The sequence below is a fragment of the Vanellus vanellus genome (genome assembly GCF_965231255.1).
Source record: "Vanellus vanellus genome assembly, chromosome: 8".
Taxonomy (NCBI): domain Eukaryota; kingdom Metazoa; phylum Chordata; class Aves; order Charadriiformes; family Charadriidae; genus Vanellus; species Vanellus vanellus.
The window spans coordinates 2976300-2997199 of record NC_138913.1 but is presented as its reverse complement, the minus strand read 5'-3'; the positions used below and the strand labels follow the sequence as shown (position 1 = coordinate 2997199).

Below are 20900 nucleotides of genomic sequence, written 5' to 3'. Positions count from 1 at the left end.
TAAGGATGAAAGGGGGGAAAAAAACCATCGGTAGGTGTCCGGAATAACTAGTTCTCTTCAGCAAGTTAAAGGCACTTAGCAAGGGAACGAAACACCAGCCTGCCCGGGCTGCCTCACCCCCGTGCCCCACAAGCTGGACCCTGGCGGGGCTGATGCCAGGGGCGATGCTGTGGGCGATACTGGGGGCGGTTGGGGAGGCCACGGGGTTCCCTGGGAGCTCCCGGGGGCTTTCTTGTTTGTTTTTGTTTTTTTTTTTTTAAATTATTTTTTTTATTATTTTTTATTTTTTTTTTTTAAAGCCGTGAGCAAACTTTTTGTATTTGGAGCTTTTTGCTGCCCATCCTTTAAATCCAGCAGCAAGCACCTCCTCCCCCATACCCCAACAGCCGCTCCTGATGGAGGCACCAGCACCTCAGAGCACTGCAAAAACCGGCATTTTAGAGCAGAAATATAAAACCCCGCAGGTCTCCCCACACACGGGCAACAGCATCACGCTAACCGAGAGCTACAGGGAAACCAACACCCCCAAGATATATATTTTCTTTCTGCATAGATTCCAAAAAAAAGCAAAATAAGAGGAGTTTTTACATGGTCCCTGGTCTGCAGGCGAGGGCTCTCCAGCCTAACCCATCCCAGCATCTTCCTGCAAAAGGGGGGGGGACAGGCACAGCTCCCTGCTTGGGGACGCTGCCCGGCAGGGACATGGGATGTGGCCCCCCACGGGGGCTGCGGGACAAGGGACCGTCCATTGGAAAGCCCCCAGGAAAGAAAAAACCAACCTTAAATTAAATCATCACCACCAACCCCCCCCTCCTCTCAGCCCCCCCAAAGCCCGCCGAGGGCTGGCGCTTCCAGAACCTCCACTTTCTGCAAAAAAGAGGTGTGTGTTGGGGGGGGGGGGGGGGGGAATAAAAAAAAAGAAGTCATTTTATAAAATACATTCTTGGCGGGGGGGATGAAATTTGAATGCAGCTCACGCTTTTCTGCAAACACCCTGAATAAGACATTAGCCAGACCCTTCGCTAAAGATGGATTTGCCCCCCGAGGAAAAAAAAAGAATTAAAATGTAAAAAGCCGGTGGGGGGTGAAATGCCCGTCTGCTCCCGGCTCCGGCCGGGCAGCCTTAGGAAGGGGATGGCCGAGCTGTTTCGGCATTCAATCAAATAAATGAGGGATGGAGACAAACCTATTAGTCTGCCCATGTCCCTCCTCCGCTACGCGCAGAGGAGGACACATCCAGCACTCAGCCCAAAGGCAGAGAGGTGAGGAATTACCATATATAATACATTTAATATGCTGCTTAGATTTTTAACATAGATTTTTTGTTTTTTTTATTTCTGACATTGGTGAGTCATTTAAATATTTTAGCCCAGACAATAAAATATTAAAAAAACCCAAACATGTACGGTATGTGCCTGCTGATTCTAACAATAGTCACAATATTAGGGCCCAGTGAATGTTATTATAGGAGAATCTCTGAAGTCCATGTCATACATACATTACGAACTTACAAATAAATAACTCTACAAAAATCCTGTCTTCTCTCCATAATTTCATGTGATCGGCAAAAAAAAAAAAAAAAAAGGCTCTTTCTGGTGATGACGAATCGGGAATTGCACATTTAAGTTGGAGGAATACATTACTGGTGCATCACCAAAGTCAACCACTAGGCAACAAAAAGACGTATCATATGAAACAATTTTTTAAATTTTTATTTTACATATTTATACATAAAACTTTCAAGGTAACTCTCTGAATCCAACCGAATGTTAATAGCACATCTAAAAATGAATGTCAGGTAGTCAACATTCACAAAATGTTGAAAACTGATTAAAATATACATATTACTGAAAGCTACAACTTCACTACGAGGCAGGCATGTATTTTTTTTGTTTTTGACTTGTATAGCACCGTCAAGTACAGTCTCTTTATTTTAAAACTACAGTGAAGAATAAAAAAGTAGTCAATGGTAAAATATCGTTCAACTGAAAATCTCTAAACAAACAAAAATAAAGTTAAACTACCCTCTCTTCTCACCCATGATTTATAATGTTATAAGTACTGTACATTTTTTGTAATAATATTATTATTAAAATGCCTGATATTTAGTGGCACGAGTAAAAAAATTAAAATAAATTAAGAAGCAGAGGCCAATCACCGGACATAAAGCTTCAGACATGGTCAATGACTAACACTGCTTTTTCTCGCGCGCCACCGCGGACATCAGCGCTTGGACACACACAGAAGCAAAATGAAGTCTCGCTCGAGCTCTGCTCCCGGGGCTCCGGGGTTCATTTTGCCGGCATCTTCTCTGCCATGTGCTTCTGCTGACTTTCGGCGTGTCTGGGGAGGGAGAGAGGGGGGGGAAGAGGAAAGAAGCCGCGTCAGTCGCTGCGCCGAGGGGAGGAGGACGCGCAGCCCGCAGCAGGGCTGTGCCGAGGCGGCACCCGCCCCCGCTGGCCCCCGACCAAAAATAACATTTTCCCCCCCGGAAAAAAACCCAACCGAGCACCGGGCAAGGGATGTGCGCTCTCTGCCCGGGCTCCTTCCCGGCGGGAGGGCATCAGGAGGTGGGCGAAGGGGAGAGGAACCCCTCCTCCCGAGCGGGTTAGGGCCAGCAGGGAGCGTGTCCTCCCTTCCTGCAGGGATGACCCCAAACAACGCCGGGATGGGGACAGCCGGTGTCCCCCGTCACGCACCAAAGCCCCCCTCATCCCGACCATTTCGTTTACTAAAATGCCATTAACTGCACCGAGGAAGCAAAGCGCTTCCCGAAGCACAGAAGGATAAACAGCTGCGTGGTGGCGTTGGCATTCAGCTACTGACCCAGCTCCACCCCCATCCCAAATCCCCACCTTTCATCACTTGCTCTTCGTTAAGGGAAGCAACGCCGGTGTCCCACAAGACCCAGAAGTGACAACCCGCCTGCTTGTCCCTGGGGCCACCATCTCCTGGGCAGCACAAGGACTTCTTCCCAAATCCCTCAAGGCCACCCCAGCCGGCGGAAACTTTTTCCCAGGCAGAGCGCCATCAAATCTCAACCGGCCGCTCCGCGGCACCACGACGTTTTAAAATAGGAGCAAATTTCGGCTGTATATTTTGCAAGCTTCAGGCTTCAGTTCTGAAACGGCAGCCTTCGCGCGCTGACAACGACCAGCGTCATCTTTTTTGGCTTTCAACGCTTCTTGGTGTCTCTGCAGCGCGTCGCTGGGTATCTCGAAGGAAAATGCCTCTTCAGCCTCGCTGCCCAGGAGATGGAGCCCTTCGGGAAACTGCCTACGTTCTGCGAGGCTTCCTGTTTTATCGGCTACCGAACGTTAATATTTAAGAGACTCAGAAATTCCCCCGTGGGTCAAGTCCTCCTGACGGCGGAGGCAGACCGGCTGCAGCTCAGCCCAGTGGGTGAGCTGGGATTTTCCTTGGATGCACTGGGAGTTTGCGGCATCGCTCCCTCCCAGGCTCTTTTCAGGCTGCGGAAAGGGAAACGCCAGTTCCAGAGCATGCACCAACACCTGTGTTTGGGGAGCTCCTGAACACCGCTGACGGTCTCCAGAACCCAAGTGCTTCGATTTCTTGTTTTGGAGGAGAGAGCAGCGTCCCGCTCAGCCCTTACCTTTGATGGCAAAAGCTTTAGTACTGAAATTCTGCTAAAAGAAAACTCCTACGCGCTGCCGACGGGGAGCTGGGACCTGCGAGGAGAGAGAAACACCCCAAGGAACCTCCTTCACCTGGTCAGGTCCTCGATGTCCACCAGCATGGCGTCCTGCTCCGTGTGCAGCTCGTCCCGAATGAGCAGCAGCTGCACCAGCTCCTCGTTCAAGCCTGGTGCCGGGGAGAAAGGCGGTGAGTTGTGATGTCCCGGGGAACCCCGGGCTGGGACCCCGTACATCGTCCTTCCCCACTGCGTTACGTGTGTGGAGAACCAGGAGGGACCTCCCCGAAGGTGTTTTCTAGGATAAACTCTAAGCCCCCCCTCAGACTGCTCAAACACAGCTACACTGGTTTATCGCCTCTCCAGTTTGGGAAGCAAGCTGGGCGTTAACCACGTTAGCACTCACGCTCCCATACTTCGGTGCTTTCTAAAGTGAGGTTAATTAATGAGCATTGGGTTGTTGTGGTTTTTTGGTTTTTTTTGTTTTTTTTTTTTTTGCCTTTGCAGCACAAAGCAACAAATGACGACTCACCGGCGCAGCTCTGCATCCTCAGCAGGGCTGCTTCCAGTAGGGATGCCAACTAACCACCACGGGTAGGGAAGGAGCAGCACAGCAGCCCCCAACCAACCTTCTTTTTGACCTACAGGCACCAGAGAAGCCTACCCCAAACCGGTTAATTAATTAATTAATTAATTACTCGGAAGACGGAGATCCCTCGGGGGAAGAAAACCCTGGATCTTTCGGAGAGAGTAAAGGTGAGGTGGTGGGGGACCGTTTTTGACGCTGTGGCATAGCTACACGTGAAGGTGCGGCCGTAGAGCCTCAAACGGCAGGAGCTTCCAGGCCAGGCAGACTTCCTGAGCCTATTTTTAGCCGACCGGATTTTGAGTTACAAGTGGGGCGTTAGGTGCTGGCACAGCGCTACAACCCTCCCCTCTTACGGAGCCGAGCACAAGGGCTCTAGGAGAAACTGAGAAAAAGGAAAGAAAAAGGCTGAAAGAGCCAAATCTGGAAAGGACTCCATCTCCAACTTCTGCGGTGTGCTTCTTCCTTAAATTCATATTATTATACATTTATCAACACTCCTACGTGTATCCTGGAGAACTGTTCTTAATTAAACGAGACATACAGAAGAATAATTAAACAAGTATCACTTACTTTCTATCTGTGAGTGGAGATCATTGACTATCACTTGTAGCTGCCCGATAGTCATGTCTCTTAGATCGGTGGGTTTTAAACTTCTCTTCATCAGGCATTCGCTTATATGAGGCATATGTGGCAGCTGAAAAGAAATGTTCAATTTTGTACTGTTTTCTGTGGCAGTTTGCGTTGCAGACATCCCCCTCTCACAAGACTGCATCAAGGATGGCACGGAGTACCAAAACCAGCTGAAACATCTCCACAACATTTGACCCAGGTCTTCAGATCTACCAGCATCAGGCACAGAATGACTCAAGGGGAGGCGAGGACTATGGCGAGCAGCATTGTACCAAGGCAGGAGTGCTCCAGTTTGGGATGGGATGGGATGGGATGGGATGGGATGGGATGGGATGGGACGGGATGGGATGGGACGGGATGGGATGGGACGGGATGGGATGGGACGGGATGGGACGGGATGAGCAGACTACACCTTAGAGGATGAACAGCATCATGCCAACCTCAAGGCAGTAACAACCTTCACACTTCATCATCTCATTCCCTGCCCCGATAACACAACCCAAGTCAACCCTTCAACTCCTGACCAACTGTCCCTAGCTCCACTGCTCCTCTGCATGCCTAGAAGCACGGTGAGCAAGGACTGCTGGCTGCTGTACATATCTTGACAAGCAAAAGCAAACAGCAAACCAGCTGGTGTTACCTCCCCGTGCCGTCCCACGGCCCCCACTTACAAGATCCGCTACCGGCGATTTCTTCCTGTTCTGCTTTTCCACCTCGACCTGCATTTTGGCCATGGGCTTTGCCATAGCCAAGGCCATTTTGGCTTCGGCTTGGAGTTTCTTTTGCCTGGTGAGGAAGTCCATGTCATCGAGGGACTCTGACTCTTCCTCCGTCGTGTCTCTGTCGGAGTAGGACGAGCTCTGCTTGCTCTAGGGAAGCAGACACGCAGCCGTTACAGCCCCGTCGCCCCAACTGTGCCACAGCAAAGAAGTCTGCTGTCAGCTTAACGTATTTTTGTACACTTACATGAAGTATCATTTCTACAGAAAAAGTGAAGAGCACAGATTTTTTTTTTTCCACTTCAATCCGCAAGATTAACATTAAAAAATCAGAGTAATTCCCAGGTAGCCCCCCCTTGACTATTAATAGCAACTCGAGCACTTCAACTGGAAAGAGGAGCCAACCAGATCAATAGGTGTTGAAGGGATGGACTGGTTAAGCTGGAGGAAAACCTCTGGGGCCGCGGTGCTATATTCACAAAGGAAAAGAGAGGAGAGGAAAGCTGGCGGGAGCTGATACCGCGTCACAGCCATTACTGCCCTGATAATTATCAGAGCCAAAAAGAAAGGGAGGAAGGAAGGAAGGAGGAACACCTTCACATGAAGGCATCTGCTCTACAGCAGCTCTGTGTAAGCTAGAGGCAATCTGCTGTGTGCCCCTCAGCATCTCGCAGTTCTTTTATTGACGGCTGAAGATGCTGCTCTGGGGTTTAGCGTTGCTGTTTTAATAGGATCAGCTCTTTATCAGCTTCCATTATGGATGGCTTCATGGTTTCCATGCTCCAGAGCCTCTGGGGGATGGGTTCTTGGACCTACCATGGGTGACAACGGCGTGTCCAGGCTGGTTTCTGTCTTGCTGTCGTCGGCATCGCTGTCCTTGTCGCTGCCGCTGTCGTTCACGAAGCAAATCTGCAGGTTCATCCCACTTTGTAATCTGCGGGGGCAAAGGGAGAGGTGACCCCGTGGCCCCTTTGCGCCGGCTCTCCCTGCCGGGCCGACGGGCTGCGTGGAGCACCATCAGCAGCGAGTCATTCTCTTTTTGAAAGGATGCTGTCGTCCTCATGTTGTATTGGCCTCAGGAAAATATAACCATTTGCACTTTTCTCCAAGAAGATGGTCATCCCCCACCCAAAAGCCGGGCGAGGACCACCAGCCCGCGGCGGCAGGGCACGGGCAAGCTCCCGCTGCTGCCCAGCGCTGCCATTTCTGAGCGGCGGTTCAACGCGGGACTGGAAACTCAGTGGCTCTGTGATGATAACGCTTCTACCACCATCTATTGATGAACTTTAGAACTGCCGAGATGCTGCCATCCCGGGTGGCTATATTAGTACATTAAATAAAATATTCTATAAAAAGTATATTAAAATATATATTAAATATATAAATTATAAAAGCTATATATTGGTAAGTTTTACATATAAACATATAGATAATATGTGCGATTGCAGCCCAGGAGGCCAACCGTATCCCGGGCTGCATCAGGAGTGTGGCCAGCAGGTCCAAGGAGGGGATGCTGCCCCTCTGCCCTGGGGAGACCCCCCCGCAGTGCTGCCTCCGGCTCGGGCGGTCCCCACAGCAGAAGGACACGGAGCTGTTGGAGCGGGGCCGGAGGAGGCCCCGGAGATGCTGGGAGGGCTGGAGCCCCTCTGCTGGGAGGACAGGCTGGGAGAGGTGGGGGGGGGTCAGCCTGGAGAAGAGAAGGCTCCGGGGAGACCTCAGAGCCCCTTCCAGTGCCCCCAGAGCTGGGGAGGGACTCTGGGTCAGGGAGGGGAGCCGTGGGACCAGGGGGAAAGGTTTGCCACTGAAAGAGGGGAGATTTAGAGTAGATAGTAGGAAGAAATTTTTCACTCTGAGGGCGGTGAACCCCTGGGGCAGGGTGCCCCGAGAAGCTGTGGCTGCCCCATCCCTGGAGGTGCTCAAGGCCGGGTTGGACGGGGCTGGGAGCAACCTGGGCTGGGAGGAGGTGGCCCTGCCCAGGACAGGGGGTTTTGGACTACATGGCCTTTAAAGGTCCCTTCCACCCCAACCCATTCTGTGATTCTACTCTATAACTGCACGCGAGCCGTGAAGCCGTGGCGGACAGAGGCGGGTGCCCAGGCCGGGAGCAGGCTGCAGCTTTGGCTCCGCTTCCAATTGCATCGCGCGGAAAGGGCAGAGCCAGTGCAAAATGTGGGTCTGCGCCTCACGTTCCTTCTGAGAGCACGACCCCAACGCCCCAAACCCAGCAATTCATGCTCTCTAATTTCCTGTGCAAGCGGTTTTCAACGAGAGCGACGGTCCCGCAAAGGTTCCTGTCGGTCCCGTAACGGGCAGTGTGTGACACTAATGCTTTGCCCGGACTACAAATATTAACGAAACGCCAAAGCCTTCAGGTAGAGCTGGTAATTTCTCGTGGCACAGCTGCCAGACCCTGCCGTGCAGCGTTAATTAGACCCGTGCTGTAATTACAAGATAGCGGCTCCTGGTTTAGCTGTAACTACACAGCGCAAAACTGTTTTCCCTTTCAAATGACTTGCAGTTCAATTTAATTTCACAATTGTACCTCTCTGGTGTAATAACAGTATTCCTCCTGGTTTTATGCCTCTCTAAGACTTTTTTTCTTCTCCCACACCATGGCAACAGGTAGATCTTCGCTCCCAACGTGGGAGGCGCTCGATGCTTTGCAAGTGCCCCGGGTTACTCCCCGGCAGCCGAACATAAACAAGCCTCGCTGGAGTATATTTGATGTAGAAATTTTAAAAAATCAGAACAAGTGAAGCATCGGTGCTACGCAATGCGCCAGCCCCGGGGACGGAGCGGTGTTCAGCCAGCAGAGCCCGCGCAGAGCCTGTGGATGCAGGGGGAAGGCGGTGAGCCACGTTAAAGCTCATTTTTTTCCATTCTCCGGTGCTTTCTGCGGATGAGATTAATTGGTCTCCACTGCCCTGCTGTCACCAGGGCTAGCTATCAGCATCCGACCTGGTTCCAACGGGCTGCCACCTCCCCAGCCACCCAAGGAAGATGCGCGATCACAAACCTGTGGTTTTTTACCAACCATCACCACACTGCCTGACCCGGGACCGGTGGGACCATCCTGGAGCCCTGCCTTGCTTTGGACACGCACATCTGGCATTAAACCAGGTGTTTGGACATTAAAATTCTCAGTATTTTGCAACTCAACATAAAGAACCCCTTGGGAAAAAAAAAAAACAACAAGAACCAACCGTTCTCCTGACCATAACTCTAGTGGTGCATTCATCATACTTCCACCACTGTTCTCGGTCTGCCCAAGTCACAGAATCACAGGGTCTCCTAGATTGGAAAAGCCCCGTAAGATCGTCTAGTCCAATCCTTAACCTCACACTGACAACCCACCACTGACCCACGGCGCTCAGCACTACATCGACACGACCCTCAAATACCTCCAGGGAGGGGGACTCCACCACTGCCCTGGGCAGAGATCCTAAATGAAAACCAAAAGGAAACCCATCTCAGGAAAATTCAGCTCATTTGCTTTATCCTCTGGGCATCCAAATAGCTCTTCCGTACAGTTTTAACCTCACGGTTTAGCATATTATTTACAATTATTTATGTAAGACAACTATTGCGTTTGGAGCATAAGACGCTGTTCCAAACCGAGAAGATTCAAGAATATGGCTGCAAGCAAAAACCGAGGGCTCCTCTGAAGGGCCTCCGGAGGTCTCAGGCCGTGCCACTGGAGGCATCTCACGCTTTTCAGCCTCCGAAGAGGCTGTGGGCCGCGAGGCCGCCGGGCTTACCGGGAGGAGAGGCTCGGCTTGCCGCTCTTGCTGCAGCTGGTGTAAAGTCCCGGGCCATCGTCGAAGAAACTGCCCAGAGCCAACTTCTGCCTGATGGACTCCCGCTCATTCTTCTGGGCCTGAAAAGGAAGGGTGACAAGAAAAGATGAAGCCGCCCGTCACGCCAGCGTGCGGCGAGGAGAGCTGTCCCGCCAGCCCCACCGCCACGCTCACGATGCCCAGCGTCCCCCACGCCGTCTCCCACGCTTGGGGGAGCCACGCAGCCCATCCCAACAGAGAAGCCCATCTACATCTCTCCCTCTCCACGTACTGACAGGTATACATCTATATACACACACATCTAATGTACACATCTGATATACACCTAATATGTATTGATATCTCTACCCATACCCATATATAGCCACCGAGGCCACACTTGCACCACGAGCGTCTTCCACTTCCCTGAGCAGCCTCCAAAACCACACAATCCTTCTTCCGCCAACGTGCTTAGAGATGTATTTTTAACCATTGCCATCAAATTATCCACAGTTTTAAGAATGTATTTTTACATATGGGGTTTTTTTTTGAATAAGGGCAAGCTACAAAGTGATGGGAAATCAATCACTGACTGATGATTATGGAGATGACTGTGTAATCAACGTGCAACAAATGAAACCCACAGATCATTCAAAATTAGTACCGGTACTATCCCGGTGTCTGTCACTAACGGATTACGCGCCAACGCTGACAAAAAATTCATACAAGGCGGCAAGTTATTGATAGAAGGAACATCCCGAAGCCCTCAAACATTTCATTTTAAAATATCACATAATACTCGATCAAGAACACACAACAGAAGGAAACGCAGCAGGCGCGTGCGGGCTGCTTCCACGGTCTTCTTTAATATAGCTGTGCTTCCCATACTTCGTCCAAGTGAAAATAAAGCACCTTTTTTGACACAAGGAAGCGGAATATAACAAAATGCAAGTTATTAATTTAAAATAGCTAATAATTTAATTCCAACTCCAGTGCTGACTACATACGTTACATTATCACACTGCCCATTACATTGTCAATCCCACCTCAAAACAGATACTTCATTTGTAACCTACCGCCTTTTATTTAACATATTGAAAATATTAAAAATGACCCCCGCAGCAAATATTAAAAGTGACCCCCGCAGCATCAAGTGGTACCGAGTTTTCCGGTTCAGCTCCCAGTTTCCGCAGTTTCCCTGTGTTTTCCTACTTTGCTTCTTCACGTTCCAACAATCGACGCCTCAATCGCACAGAGGCAGCCAGATTTAGAAGAAAAAATAGCCAGCCCTGCCACCGAAGGCAGCACAGTGGAAAAAAATAAAAGTGAAAATGAAGGAGAAGTATATTTTTAGTGGACTGAAAGCAGAGACAGGGCTGCCCGTGCCGGTTCCTCGTGGTGCCCATCTCGCCACGCGCACGGGCGTCTCCCCCGTGAGAACCAGCCGCATCCCTCAGTGCGTCGATATTTCATGGAGTCAGTTTTTCCAACTCAGATGATCTTCTCCCACACCTTCCCATCTTTTTTTTTTTTCTGATTTTCCTTGTGTTCCGGCAGAAATCAGGAGCCCGAAGCACATCTCCACCTCCTCCCGCCCAGCCGGGGTGGCACATCCCACCAACCGGGACGGCTCCCACCCCCAGCAGCGCACCCACCTCCCCCCTGCGTGCTGAAAACTACTCTTCTTTGCATTATAACACACATAAATACACACACTCCAACGTATTTACGCCTTTCGGATGGGGCTGTCTCTCCAGATCTTTTTTTTTTTTTTAATTTTGCTCCATTTCCCACCCAGTCCCACCTGCTCCCAGTTCGACATCTGTACATTTAATGGACGTGCAATTTGTTTTCTCCGCCGGGTCATTACTGAGGATACTAAATAACACGGCTCCCAGGGCTGAGCTCAGAATATCCCATTTGATAAGCCAGACACAAGCTAATGACCATAAAGAAATCGGGAGTCCTATTTGTTATTATAAAATAGGGAACAGTTACTACGAAATAGAATATACCCTAAGGGAACTGGACTTTGGGCTTTAGACAAATTACCCAACAGCTGCAGTGCACGTCCTGAGCCGGGCAGCGAAACCTATAAATCGAGAAGGAAAATTGCGAGTGGTTTTTTGATTATCAAATGTTACTTACTCGGGATAGAAAAAATAATGCGCCAAATACTCACAATGCAAAGGCGCTAGCAAGGAAAAAACCATAAGCCCACGTTATTTAAACGCGTTTTTTGACACCGAATCACAAAACGTATGTACTTCAGGGGTCTGCAGAGCTGAAGCCTGGTTCAGACAATTAGTTTTAAACAAAAGGCTGCTTTTTATTTCCAAGGCCAAACAGTTTGGGGCGGATGTTTTCCTTCTTACTGTTGACCTTCCAATTGGGAAGGTCAGGAACTACCTTTGTTTAAGCCCACGAATAAAACCACAATGTCAGAGGAGGGCTGTGACCGCCTCCACGTCAAAGGCTTTACAATCCCGCTCCAGTAAAGGCGAACGGCCGCGGGGGGGTGGGGGGGCTCAGCCTTTTCCCCCCTCCCTGGCGGACTCAGCGCACCGTTTCCCGGCCCCGCCGCCCGCTCTCGTTACTGCCGTTTATAAATCTATCGCCATCCCCTGACCAGTGTTTGCAGATTATACGCAACCGCTCGGGCTCTTCACCACCCGCCTCCGACACGTGCCGTCCCCGACACCAAAAAAAACCCACCCCGAACCCTACATTTTCAGTTGAGAGCCTGAATTTATCCAATATATGCCTTCTTCCCGCCCAACCCCATCCCTGGGGGCGCAGGGAGGTACCGCTGATGCCGGGGGCCGTCCCCCACCGACCCGATGCGGGATGCGGATGGAGAGCGGATGCCCACGGCGGCGGGCACAAGATTTCGGCAGTTTTCTGGGAAAACGAGCAAAGTCCGCGTTGTCCTCAACTCCAACCAGGACACCCACCGTGTTGTTTATGCCGCTGCCGAAGCAGTAGCTGGAGCGCTCTTTTCACAGTGGATTTTGGCCTAAACCACGACGACCCGGTACTCCCCCCGCTGTTTCCCACGCGGGCACCTGCACTAGCAGCCCCCGCTCCTTGTACCCCCCCTCCCCCAAACCAGCCCGTAAAATCGCACGCGGAGGATTTATTCGGCGTTGAGGTGGAGCACCCAGGCTCCTCGCCGTGCTCTGAGAACCCCCCCCCCAACTGCCAACCCCCCCCCCCAACCCTTGGGTAGAGCAGCCAATTCCTAATTACGGCCCTGATAACTTCTGGAGTTGTACCGATGGGTACCAAACCTGGACCAACTCCCGCGCTTTAGGAAGGCGCTGCCTGTTCGGAGCGGGGAGGAGAGGAGAGGCTGATTACACGGCGCGTGAGAGATTTAACGGGTGCCAGCGACGCTTCGGCAGGACCCCGGCCCGGCCGGGCAGTGCCGCAGCGGGGCGAGGGGTTAAAACGCGGTGAGGCCAGCGGAGGCTGGATGCCGGAGCCATTCCCCCCCCCCCCCCCCCCGCCTCTCCCACCCGGCACCAAAGAGGGTGCACAGCCCGGGACACGGCCAGGCCACCGAGGCTATTTTTGCCAGGGTCTGTCATTACCAGCCACGGACAAGGACTATATTTAAAGTTCCAGACCCGTAGGCAGCGCCTTGTTCTACCTCTGGGAAGCACAAAGGGCTCTTCTTGGGTTTACAAATAGAAATTGTAACCACGGAGCGTTTACTTTTTATCTCCTTTTTCCTCGTGGCCGATTTGCTGGTAAACGCAAAACCGAAGTCAAAACTCGGCTATCACCAGCCACGTGGCAAATGGCCTTAAACACCCCCTCCCCCCCCCCCCCCCCCGCCCCGGGGTCTCCAGGTAGGACGACGCATTTGGAAACATCTCTTTGCGTTTTCTTTACCGCAAAGTGCCGCGGAAACGCAGAGGGAGGAAGGTTTGCCGCCCCACGCCGGCGCCTTCGACACTACCGAACCCTCCCCTGCTCCGGCACCCCAAACCCAGCGCCCCGGGAGGGTGTTGGGGCAGCGTTTCGGCCGATCCCCCTCCTGCCAAGAGGGCGACTGTTGGCAGACAAAAGGCTCCATTTTGTCCCTTACCTTTTTATAACTCCCCTCCCCGGCCGGCGCGGCTGCTTTCCTGATGACGTCACCCATGCCATCACCCTCCCGACTCATCTCCTTCGCTCCCGGGTCCTCACGTGGCCGGTGAAACGCTCCCGCCGGGGCATCTCAAGGCTCTTCCTCCGCTCTTCAATCGTACACCATGGGATCAAGCGCTCGTCCCCGGAGCCAAGACCCCGCGGCAGCCCCACCGTCGTCGTCGTCCCCCCCCCCCTCCCCGGGCCGGGATGCTTTCCCGGCCCCTCTCGCCTCCCGCCCGCTCCGTAGCACCTTGCTTTTCCCTAATAAAGTCAACGGCAGCGCCGGAGCCTGGGCCAGCTGATGAGATAGAGGGGAGGCGAGGGCTGCGCCGGCCAGGGAAACCGCGTCCTCCTCCAGCCACTGCCAGCGCCGGATAAAAATAGCCCCGAACCCTCACCGGCTACACAAGGGCAGGAAAAAACCCGGTGTCTGATGTCAAAATCCAAGCGCGGCGGTGGCGGCGTAGTCACGGCTAGAGGGGGCAGGTGGAAGGGGCTTTCCCCCGGGGTTTTCACCGTGGAAGTTATCCTGATGAAATCCCGGCGGTCGGAGGAGCCGCCCGCAGCAGCGAAGCCGGGCAGAGCCGGAGTGGTCCTCAGCCCTCACCCGGTGCTCCAGGATGGGCAGTCACAGCACCATCGACCACAATAGGAAGTTTGTTTCCCCCCCCCCCCCCCCACTCTTTACACGAAAAACACCGGGATGGACCCCAGGGAGGTACGTCTTGGCTAAAACACCTTTTTAAGGTGCAAAAAACCAAGTTTCTAGGAATTAACCGAGCGCTCAAAAAGGCATCCAGCCTTCACCTGCCACCCGTCCCGCGGGGGTGCAGAGCCCGGGGGACCCCCGCACCGCCTCGTCCCCGCTCAGGGGTGGCCGAGCGCCCCAGCCCCGGCTGCCGGGGGGGCTCCGCAACCCCCAAACCTACACCGCTTACAGCTGCGGCAGTCCTGCCCGGAGATCCCGACCTCCCGCTGCTCCCCAACCCCGCACGAATCCTGCCGAGTCCTCGCTGAGGTCCCGCCTCCGGCGCAGCCAGCCCCGCTGCGCGACGTCTGCCCCCGCATCGGCCGCGGCTGGGGCAGCGGGAGGGAGGCAGAGATGGCGCGCCGGCGGCGGGCATTTCTGTAGGGAATCCTTAAAAAGATGGAATTTCTGCCCCAGTTTCTCGGTGAGCCTTAAGACGTGGCGCACCGGCAAGAAAAGGAGTGATTTCTGGCACTGCGCCGCACGCTAGGTGAGTAATTTTAACAGCCCTACAAAGTTTATGTGTTGAAATGATATATCCAGGGCGTGCTGACGTCATTTCACCTAAAATGCATATTCTGGTTACATCACTGGCTCTAACGACATACAAACTACGCATCGTGGCAGTGGTCTACTCTGAAGTTTCAGGAAAAAACAGCAATAACAAGCAGGATTGTTTAATTCCATTCTTGTCCCAGGATGCTGCTTTGTTAACTATAATTCCCGAATGAAACAAAGTTGTTCTCTGGATATTTAATTATTTTTAGTTCCCCTCCACAGCTGACTCATTGTGTCCTTTCCTGCTGTTGCTAAATTAACTTCCTCTCCCGGCCGTGGGGATGGATCCCGACACAATAAATCCGAGAAAAAATAAAAATAAATAAATTGTTGAGGCCCCATCCCTGGAGGTGTTCAAGGCCAGGCTGGACGTGGCCAGGGGCAACCTGGGCTGGTGGGAGGTGTCCCTGCCTATGGCAGGGGGGTTGGGAATCGATGGTCTTCAAGGTCCCTTCCAACCCAAACCATTCTGTGATTCTATGAAAAAAAATCCCATAGCCCGAGAGGAAGGATGTGGTGGCCGGGAGCACCGAGCGGGGGGCTGAGCCTGCAATTAGCCACGTTTCCCCCGCAATTTGGCACAAGTCCCTGCATCACCCTGCCCTCCACGCTCAGATGGGGATGTCCCCAGACCTTCTCGGCTGAGCCGGGGACCCCCAGCCCGGTCCCGCTGTGCCCGTGGTACCCACCGCGCAGGGCAGGGATGCTGCGTGAGCCCGCGCCACGTGCGAGCTGACGCAAACCGACATCCAAGTCATCACCCCTGAGGGAAGGAAGCGACACAGTTTCCCGAAAAATACATTTAGCGCTTTTCACTCGCATTTTTTACAATGTTTTTATCCCCCAGTCCAGCTTTCAGGCCAGCTCAGCTCCGCTCTGCCCTCCGAGCCACGATGCTCCGGGATCGGTCTCACGGAGGGGCATCCCCTGAGCTGGTCTCCGTGAAATCCCCGTACCCTCCAGTGAAATCCCTGCTGCCAGCAGCCGCCTCGTCCAAGACACCAGGAGAAACCCAAAGCTGGTTAAGAAGCATGGCCGGGAGCCCCTGCAACCATTGCTGGAGGCGTATTCGGGTGCCCTCCTCGGTGGTGAGGACCAGACCCAACCCTGCTCTCCTGGGAGGGGCATCTCCCCACCGGCAGAGAAAAGGCCAATTTAAACCCTGGACATCAAAACCCCAAAATCAATTAATTTTGTGGTTGTTTCAGCCCAGGGACCAAACCCTTCGGTGTGCAGCCCCTTCTCCACCCGATGCAGAAGGCCACCGCGGGCAGACGGCCCGCGACTGTCCCTCCAGCAACCGGCCCCCGCTTGAAACACACCCACACACCCACTATTGGGTTTAAACAACGAAAAAAACCGATGTCGGGGATGAGGCTGTGGAGTACGCTCCACGTTGGCATCGCTGGCCAACGTCACGTTGCGTCAGAAGGAAACCGGCCTCCATGGCCACAGCCGCGGCTCCTCCGGCAGCCCATGGCAACGCTGGTGAGGGGGAGAGGTGGCCACGGCCACCTCAGCCCCGTTTGCTTTTCAGAGCACGAAGGGAAAGCTCTGAACGGGCGTACCTGGAGCAGGTCGGCTGGGGCGTCCCTGCGGTGGGAGGACCACGGCCACGGACCCCGTGCCGTTGGGAACGCACAGACCGGGCATGACAGCGCTCGAGTCGTCCTTCAGCGAGGTGAGGAAATAGGACAACATCAAGTTTTGTGCGCTTTAAACACGCACAGATTGCTTACGGACAAAACCAGCAGCGAAATTTAACTCTACTGTGCATACGTTACCGCTTGTTTGAGTCAATGAAAACCCCCTCAACGCTCTCGGGGCATTCTCCATCGGGGGAGGAAACCACCATCCCCTTTCTGTTGGGGATCAGCTCCCGCACACCGCCGGTTACCGAGTTGGTAGATAAAGCCCCTAAATTCCCAGCGAAGTTCAATGAAAGCACTCTCCCTGCCGAACCAGTGTTCCCAGCCACGGGGCGCTCAGGGCAGGGAATGGAGGCGGCTTCCAGATCCGGAGAAATCTCAGGTTGCCAAAACTACTTCACAAAACATGTATTTTATCATAAAGGTCGGAATAATTCAGAGTCCCTCCAAAGCGCGGCATCCTTCCAGCGCGCAGCGGCCAGTACAAGGCACTCACAACAAATCCCTGCAAATTTAGGGACGGGATGGACCATGTCCTCCCTCTGATGGTGCTTCCCTGAGCTTTAGCACTCCAAGTGCTTTCCACCTACTTCGCAGAGGATTTTTTTTTTTTTTTTTTTTTTTAACCTCTGCCTGAACAAGGCAGCCTTCAGCCTCAGTTCTCTACAACACAGGTTTTATTTGATTTTATTTCAGTGGTTTGGGATGCGGGGTCAGTGTGCTCGGCCCCACGAACGGCGGCTCCTCGGCCGTACCGCGCTGCAGCATCCCTCCAGCCACAGGCCCGCCGCTCTCCGGCTCTGCCAGCGCCCCAGCCGGGGTCCCGTGGCATCTGAGGTTTCCTCCAAGGCCCATCTCTTGGGGTTAGATTCGGAATCTGTATTTGTATTCACTTTATTGAATACAAAGAATCTGTATTCACTTTAATGAAAACGATGATGACGGCCTGGTAATACCTATGTGCCATGAAAGCCTTCAAAAACCTAAAGGTATCAAACAAAAGAAACCTAATACTTTTTTTTTTTTTTTTAAATGAGCACTTCATATTTTAAACTTGTGACTTTTATGGCCCAACCTTTATGTTTTGGTGCTTGGTGAGACCCTGGGAGCGGTGGGTGCCTGGTCCGTGCCCTGGGCAGCCAGCCTGACCCGCAGTGACACCAGCACCTCCCCAACCCACCGCGACACCAGCACCTCCCCAGCCCACCATACACCAGCACCTCCCCAGCCCACCATACACCAGCACCTCCCCAGCCCACCATACACCAGCACCTCCCCAGCCCACCATGACACCAGCACCTCCCCAGCCCACCATACACCAGCACCTCCCCAGCCCACCGTGACACCAGCACCTCCCCAGCCCACCGTGACACCAGCACCTCCCCAGCCCACCGTGACACCAGCACCTCCCCAGCCCACCGTGACACCAGCACCTCCCCAGCCCACCATACACCAGCACCTCCCCAGCCCACCGTGACCCCCCCCACCAGCCCCCCAACAGTGACAGCTGCTCCAACCAGGACACCGATGTGCGCACCCAGACCGGGTCCCAGGAGAACGCACGGGGCCGAGCAGGACGCGCCGCACACCCCGACTCGCCTAAGAAATTATTTCTAAGCAAATACAAATCTCATTTTTCACATCAGATTTTTTTTTTTTTTTTTGTCTTTCCTTTTTAATTTTCTTTGCGCGTATAAAGCCCCGGTAACATCTCCAGAGCGACTCTCCCGCCAGCAGATAGCTCAGACCGTGACCGATGCCAACGCACGGAGCCAAAACCGGTTCCCACGGGCAACTGCCTGTTTGGAGACTCCTGCCTCAGGCAGGGGCACCGGGTGCCGAGGGGCTTCTCCGCTTTTAAAGGCGCATTAGGAATCAACCCAAGGAGACGATGTAAATCCAGACATATTACCCACTCGTACAGGCAAAGAAACACAGACGAAGCCGGCAACAGCCTGACGAGTCCCCTTTTGCTCCACGCAAAGCCGGACCTGTCAGGCAACGCCGAAAATACGCATTTACAAAGCAGACCTGGCTAAGGCTGCGGGCCAGTAAAGCACTGCTGACGCACACGTGAGAATAAAACCTTTATTTCCCTGTCGAGGCCTGGGTTTGCACGCTGGCCTGTTAGCCTGCACGCGCTCGGGCCCTCACAGGACATCACCCACCACGCAAGAGCTGGCGTTGCTCTTGTCAAACTGGAGGAGCGATATGGAGCCCTACAGAAAACATTTGGCGCAGGAAAACAAATCAGTATAAAACAGGGAAAGAGAAATAACTAGGAGAAAAATAGCCAGCAGGAAGAGTGGCAGCAGCCCGCGTGGCTCCGGGATGCGGCCGCGGGGCAGATGTCAGATGCTGGGACCTCCTGACCATGGAGGACCTGACCTTAATTCACAGAATCACAGGACCTCCTAGATGGGAAAAGCCCTGTAAGACCATCTAGTCCAACCCTTAACCTCACACTGCCAAGCCCACCACTAAACCATGTCCCTGAGCACTATATCTACACGACCCTCATACCTCCCGGGATGGGGACTCCACCGCCACCCTGGGTAACGCGTTCCAATGCCTGATGGCCCTTTCAGTAAAGAAATTCTTCCCAATATCCAATCTAAACTTCCCTTGGCGCAACTTGAAGCCATTTCCTCTTGTTCTATCACCTGGTACTTGGCAGAAGAGGTCGACTCCCCCCTCGCTACCCCCTCCTCTCAGGGAGCTGTGGGGAGCGAGAAGGTCTCCCCTCAGCCTCCTCTTCTCCAGGCTGAACACCCCCAGGTCCCTCAGTCATTCCTCATAAGATTTGTCCTCCAGACCCCTCACCAGCTCCGTTGCCCTTCTCTGGACACGCTCCAGCGCCTCAATGTCCTTCTTGTCGTGAGGGGCCCACAACTGAACACAGCACTCAAGACGCGGCCTCCCCAGTGCCAAGTACGGATGAACAAGTCAAACGACGAACCTGACTTAGCCGCCTCCAAAACCCCAGGAGGACCCACAGCCCCCTGAATTTCAGGGAGCAGCAAGGGCCAACTCATTTATGGCGTGAAACCGGACTGTTGGCGGCAAGGCACGGCATACGGCAGAAACACCCTCCTCTTCCTCGGCACCCACCTGCGGTGCGCCCTCCCTGCCGCAGAGCTTACGTCCCAGCCGTGCTGCGGTCACGGCAGAGCTTTTCTGCTGAATTCCTCCAAAACAAACATGTTTTCAAGTTTTCCCCGTGCGTTGGCTCGTTCCTCTATTTGGTTTATTTTTAGTTTATTCAGTAGCTTCAAAAAAAAAGGAGCGAGAGGAGAGCAGAGCTCCACGCTGTCACCCTCCTCCCCCGGGGCACTCCGGGCAGCCACCAAAATCCTATCATTGCTGGCTTCCAGTCTGATCCGAAACCCGGGATTGCCGGCCACAAAAGGATTAAAACTTGGCCTTTAGGTTAACGGGTTTGGGAGGGGGCTGGGGTTGCTCCTAATCTTTGCAGTGTTGTAGGACGGTTTTGAAACAGATTTCATCTGAAAGACCATTTCTCCGGACTTTTTTTTTTTTTTTTTTTTTTTTTTTCCTTCTTTTCCCCTACGATTTGCGCGTTTTCTGGCTCTCTTCACTCTGGTATTTATTGGGTTTGGAGGAGAGGAAACAATTCATAAACAAGCGAGTAGATTAAAGCAGATAAAAGGCAGCAGCGCTGCCATCGCAGCGGGCCCGGCGCATTAACATGCGGGGATGCTGGCCAGGCCTGCGCCGCAGCTCGGCATCGCTCGGCATCGCTCGGCATCGCTCGCCCACCACCGCCACGGCAGGACCCGCTTCCACCCAGGAAACAATGCGCAACCTTTAACCCTTGCGTTCCTACGAGTACGCTGGGAAAACATCCGCTGCGCAGAAACAATGGCACCATTTATTAAGGCACTAGGCAGCAACAGGCTCCGAGCTGCAGGAAAATCAGATCCCTTGAAACGGAGGGTGAAAAAAAAACCCTTTTATTTTTTATTTTTTTGCACAGGAGCTAAAAATGGAAATTCCTTGCCAGAAGCTGGATTGAAAACCTTCAGTGAAAAATCTTTTCCACTCTTCTCTCTCTGCACACACGCACGCTTTCGTGCCTTTTCCCTTCACGATCTATTTTGCAATATGAGATATTTTGTCTTAAAAAACGGATTCAAGTTTGAATTAAACGCGGTGGTGGGGGAAACAAGGAGGAGCCACTGCCCTGGGCAAAGCCCCGTCTCCCGAGGGTCCAGCTCTGCCGCTGGGAATTGCCTGTTGGCTCTTTTGCAAAACACACTCCTCCGCACGTAGGCAAACGCGCTTCTCAGCATCGCTGTAGCAGACGGACGGGCGTTTGTGCATTTAATAATCTGCCTGTACCATTCAGCCCCCAAAATACCGTTTTCCGCGCAGGTGCACCCAACGGCGCCCACAATAACAGCCCACCCCAAGCTCTCACT

The 20900-nt window shown here is 53.1% G+C and overlaps 1 protein-coding gene across 3 annotated transcripts in view; it reads right to left on the bottom strand.

The window, feature by feature from the left end:
• Window positions 1–1221: 1221 nt before the first annotated feature.
• Window positions 1222–20900, bottom strand: part of SCHIP1 (schwannomin interacting protein 1) — a 43571-nt gene continuing 23892 nt past the window's right edge. For 2 of the 3 annotated variants that reach the window (XM_082486947.1, XM_082486949.1), the window contains exons 2-7: window positions 9349–9467; window positions 6407–6524; window positions 5543–5740; window positions 4812–4935; window positions 3729–3822; window positions 1222–2343 (exon numbers count right to left, since the gene is read on the bottom strand). In XM_082486947.1, coding sequence (XP_082343073.1) covers window positions 2292–2343; window positions 3729–3822; window positions 4812–4935; window positions 5543–5740; window positions 6407–6524; window positions 9349–9467 — 705 coding nt within the window. In that variant the 3' untranslated portion in view covers window positions 1222–2291. Of the gene's footprint in view, window positions 2344–3728; window positions 3823–4811; window positions 4936–5542; window positions 5741–6406; window positions 6525–9348; window positions 9468–13459; window positions 13698–20900 lie in introns of those variants that run through there. The other variant, XM_082486948.1, reaches the window with a different exon arrangement.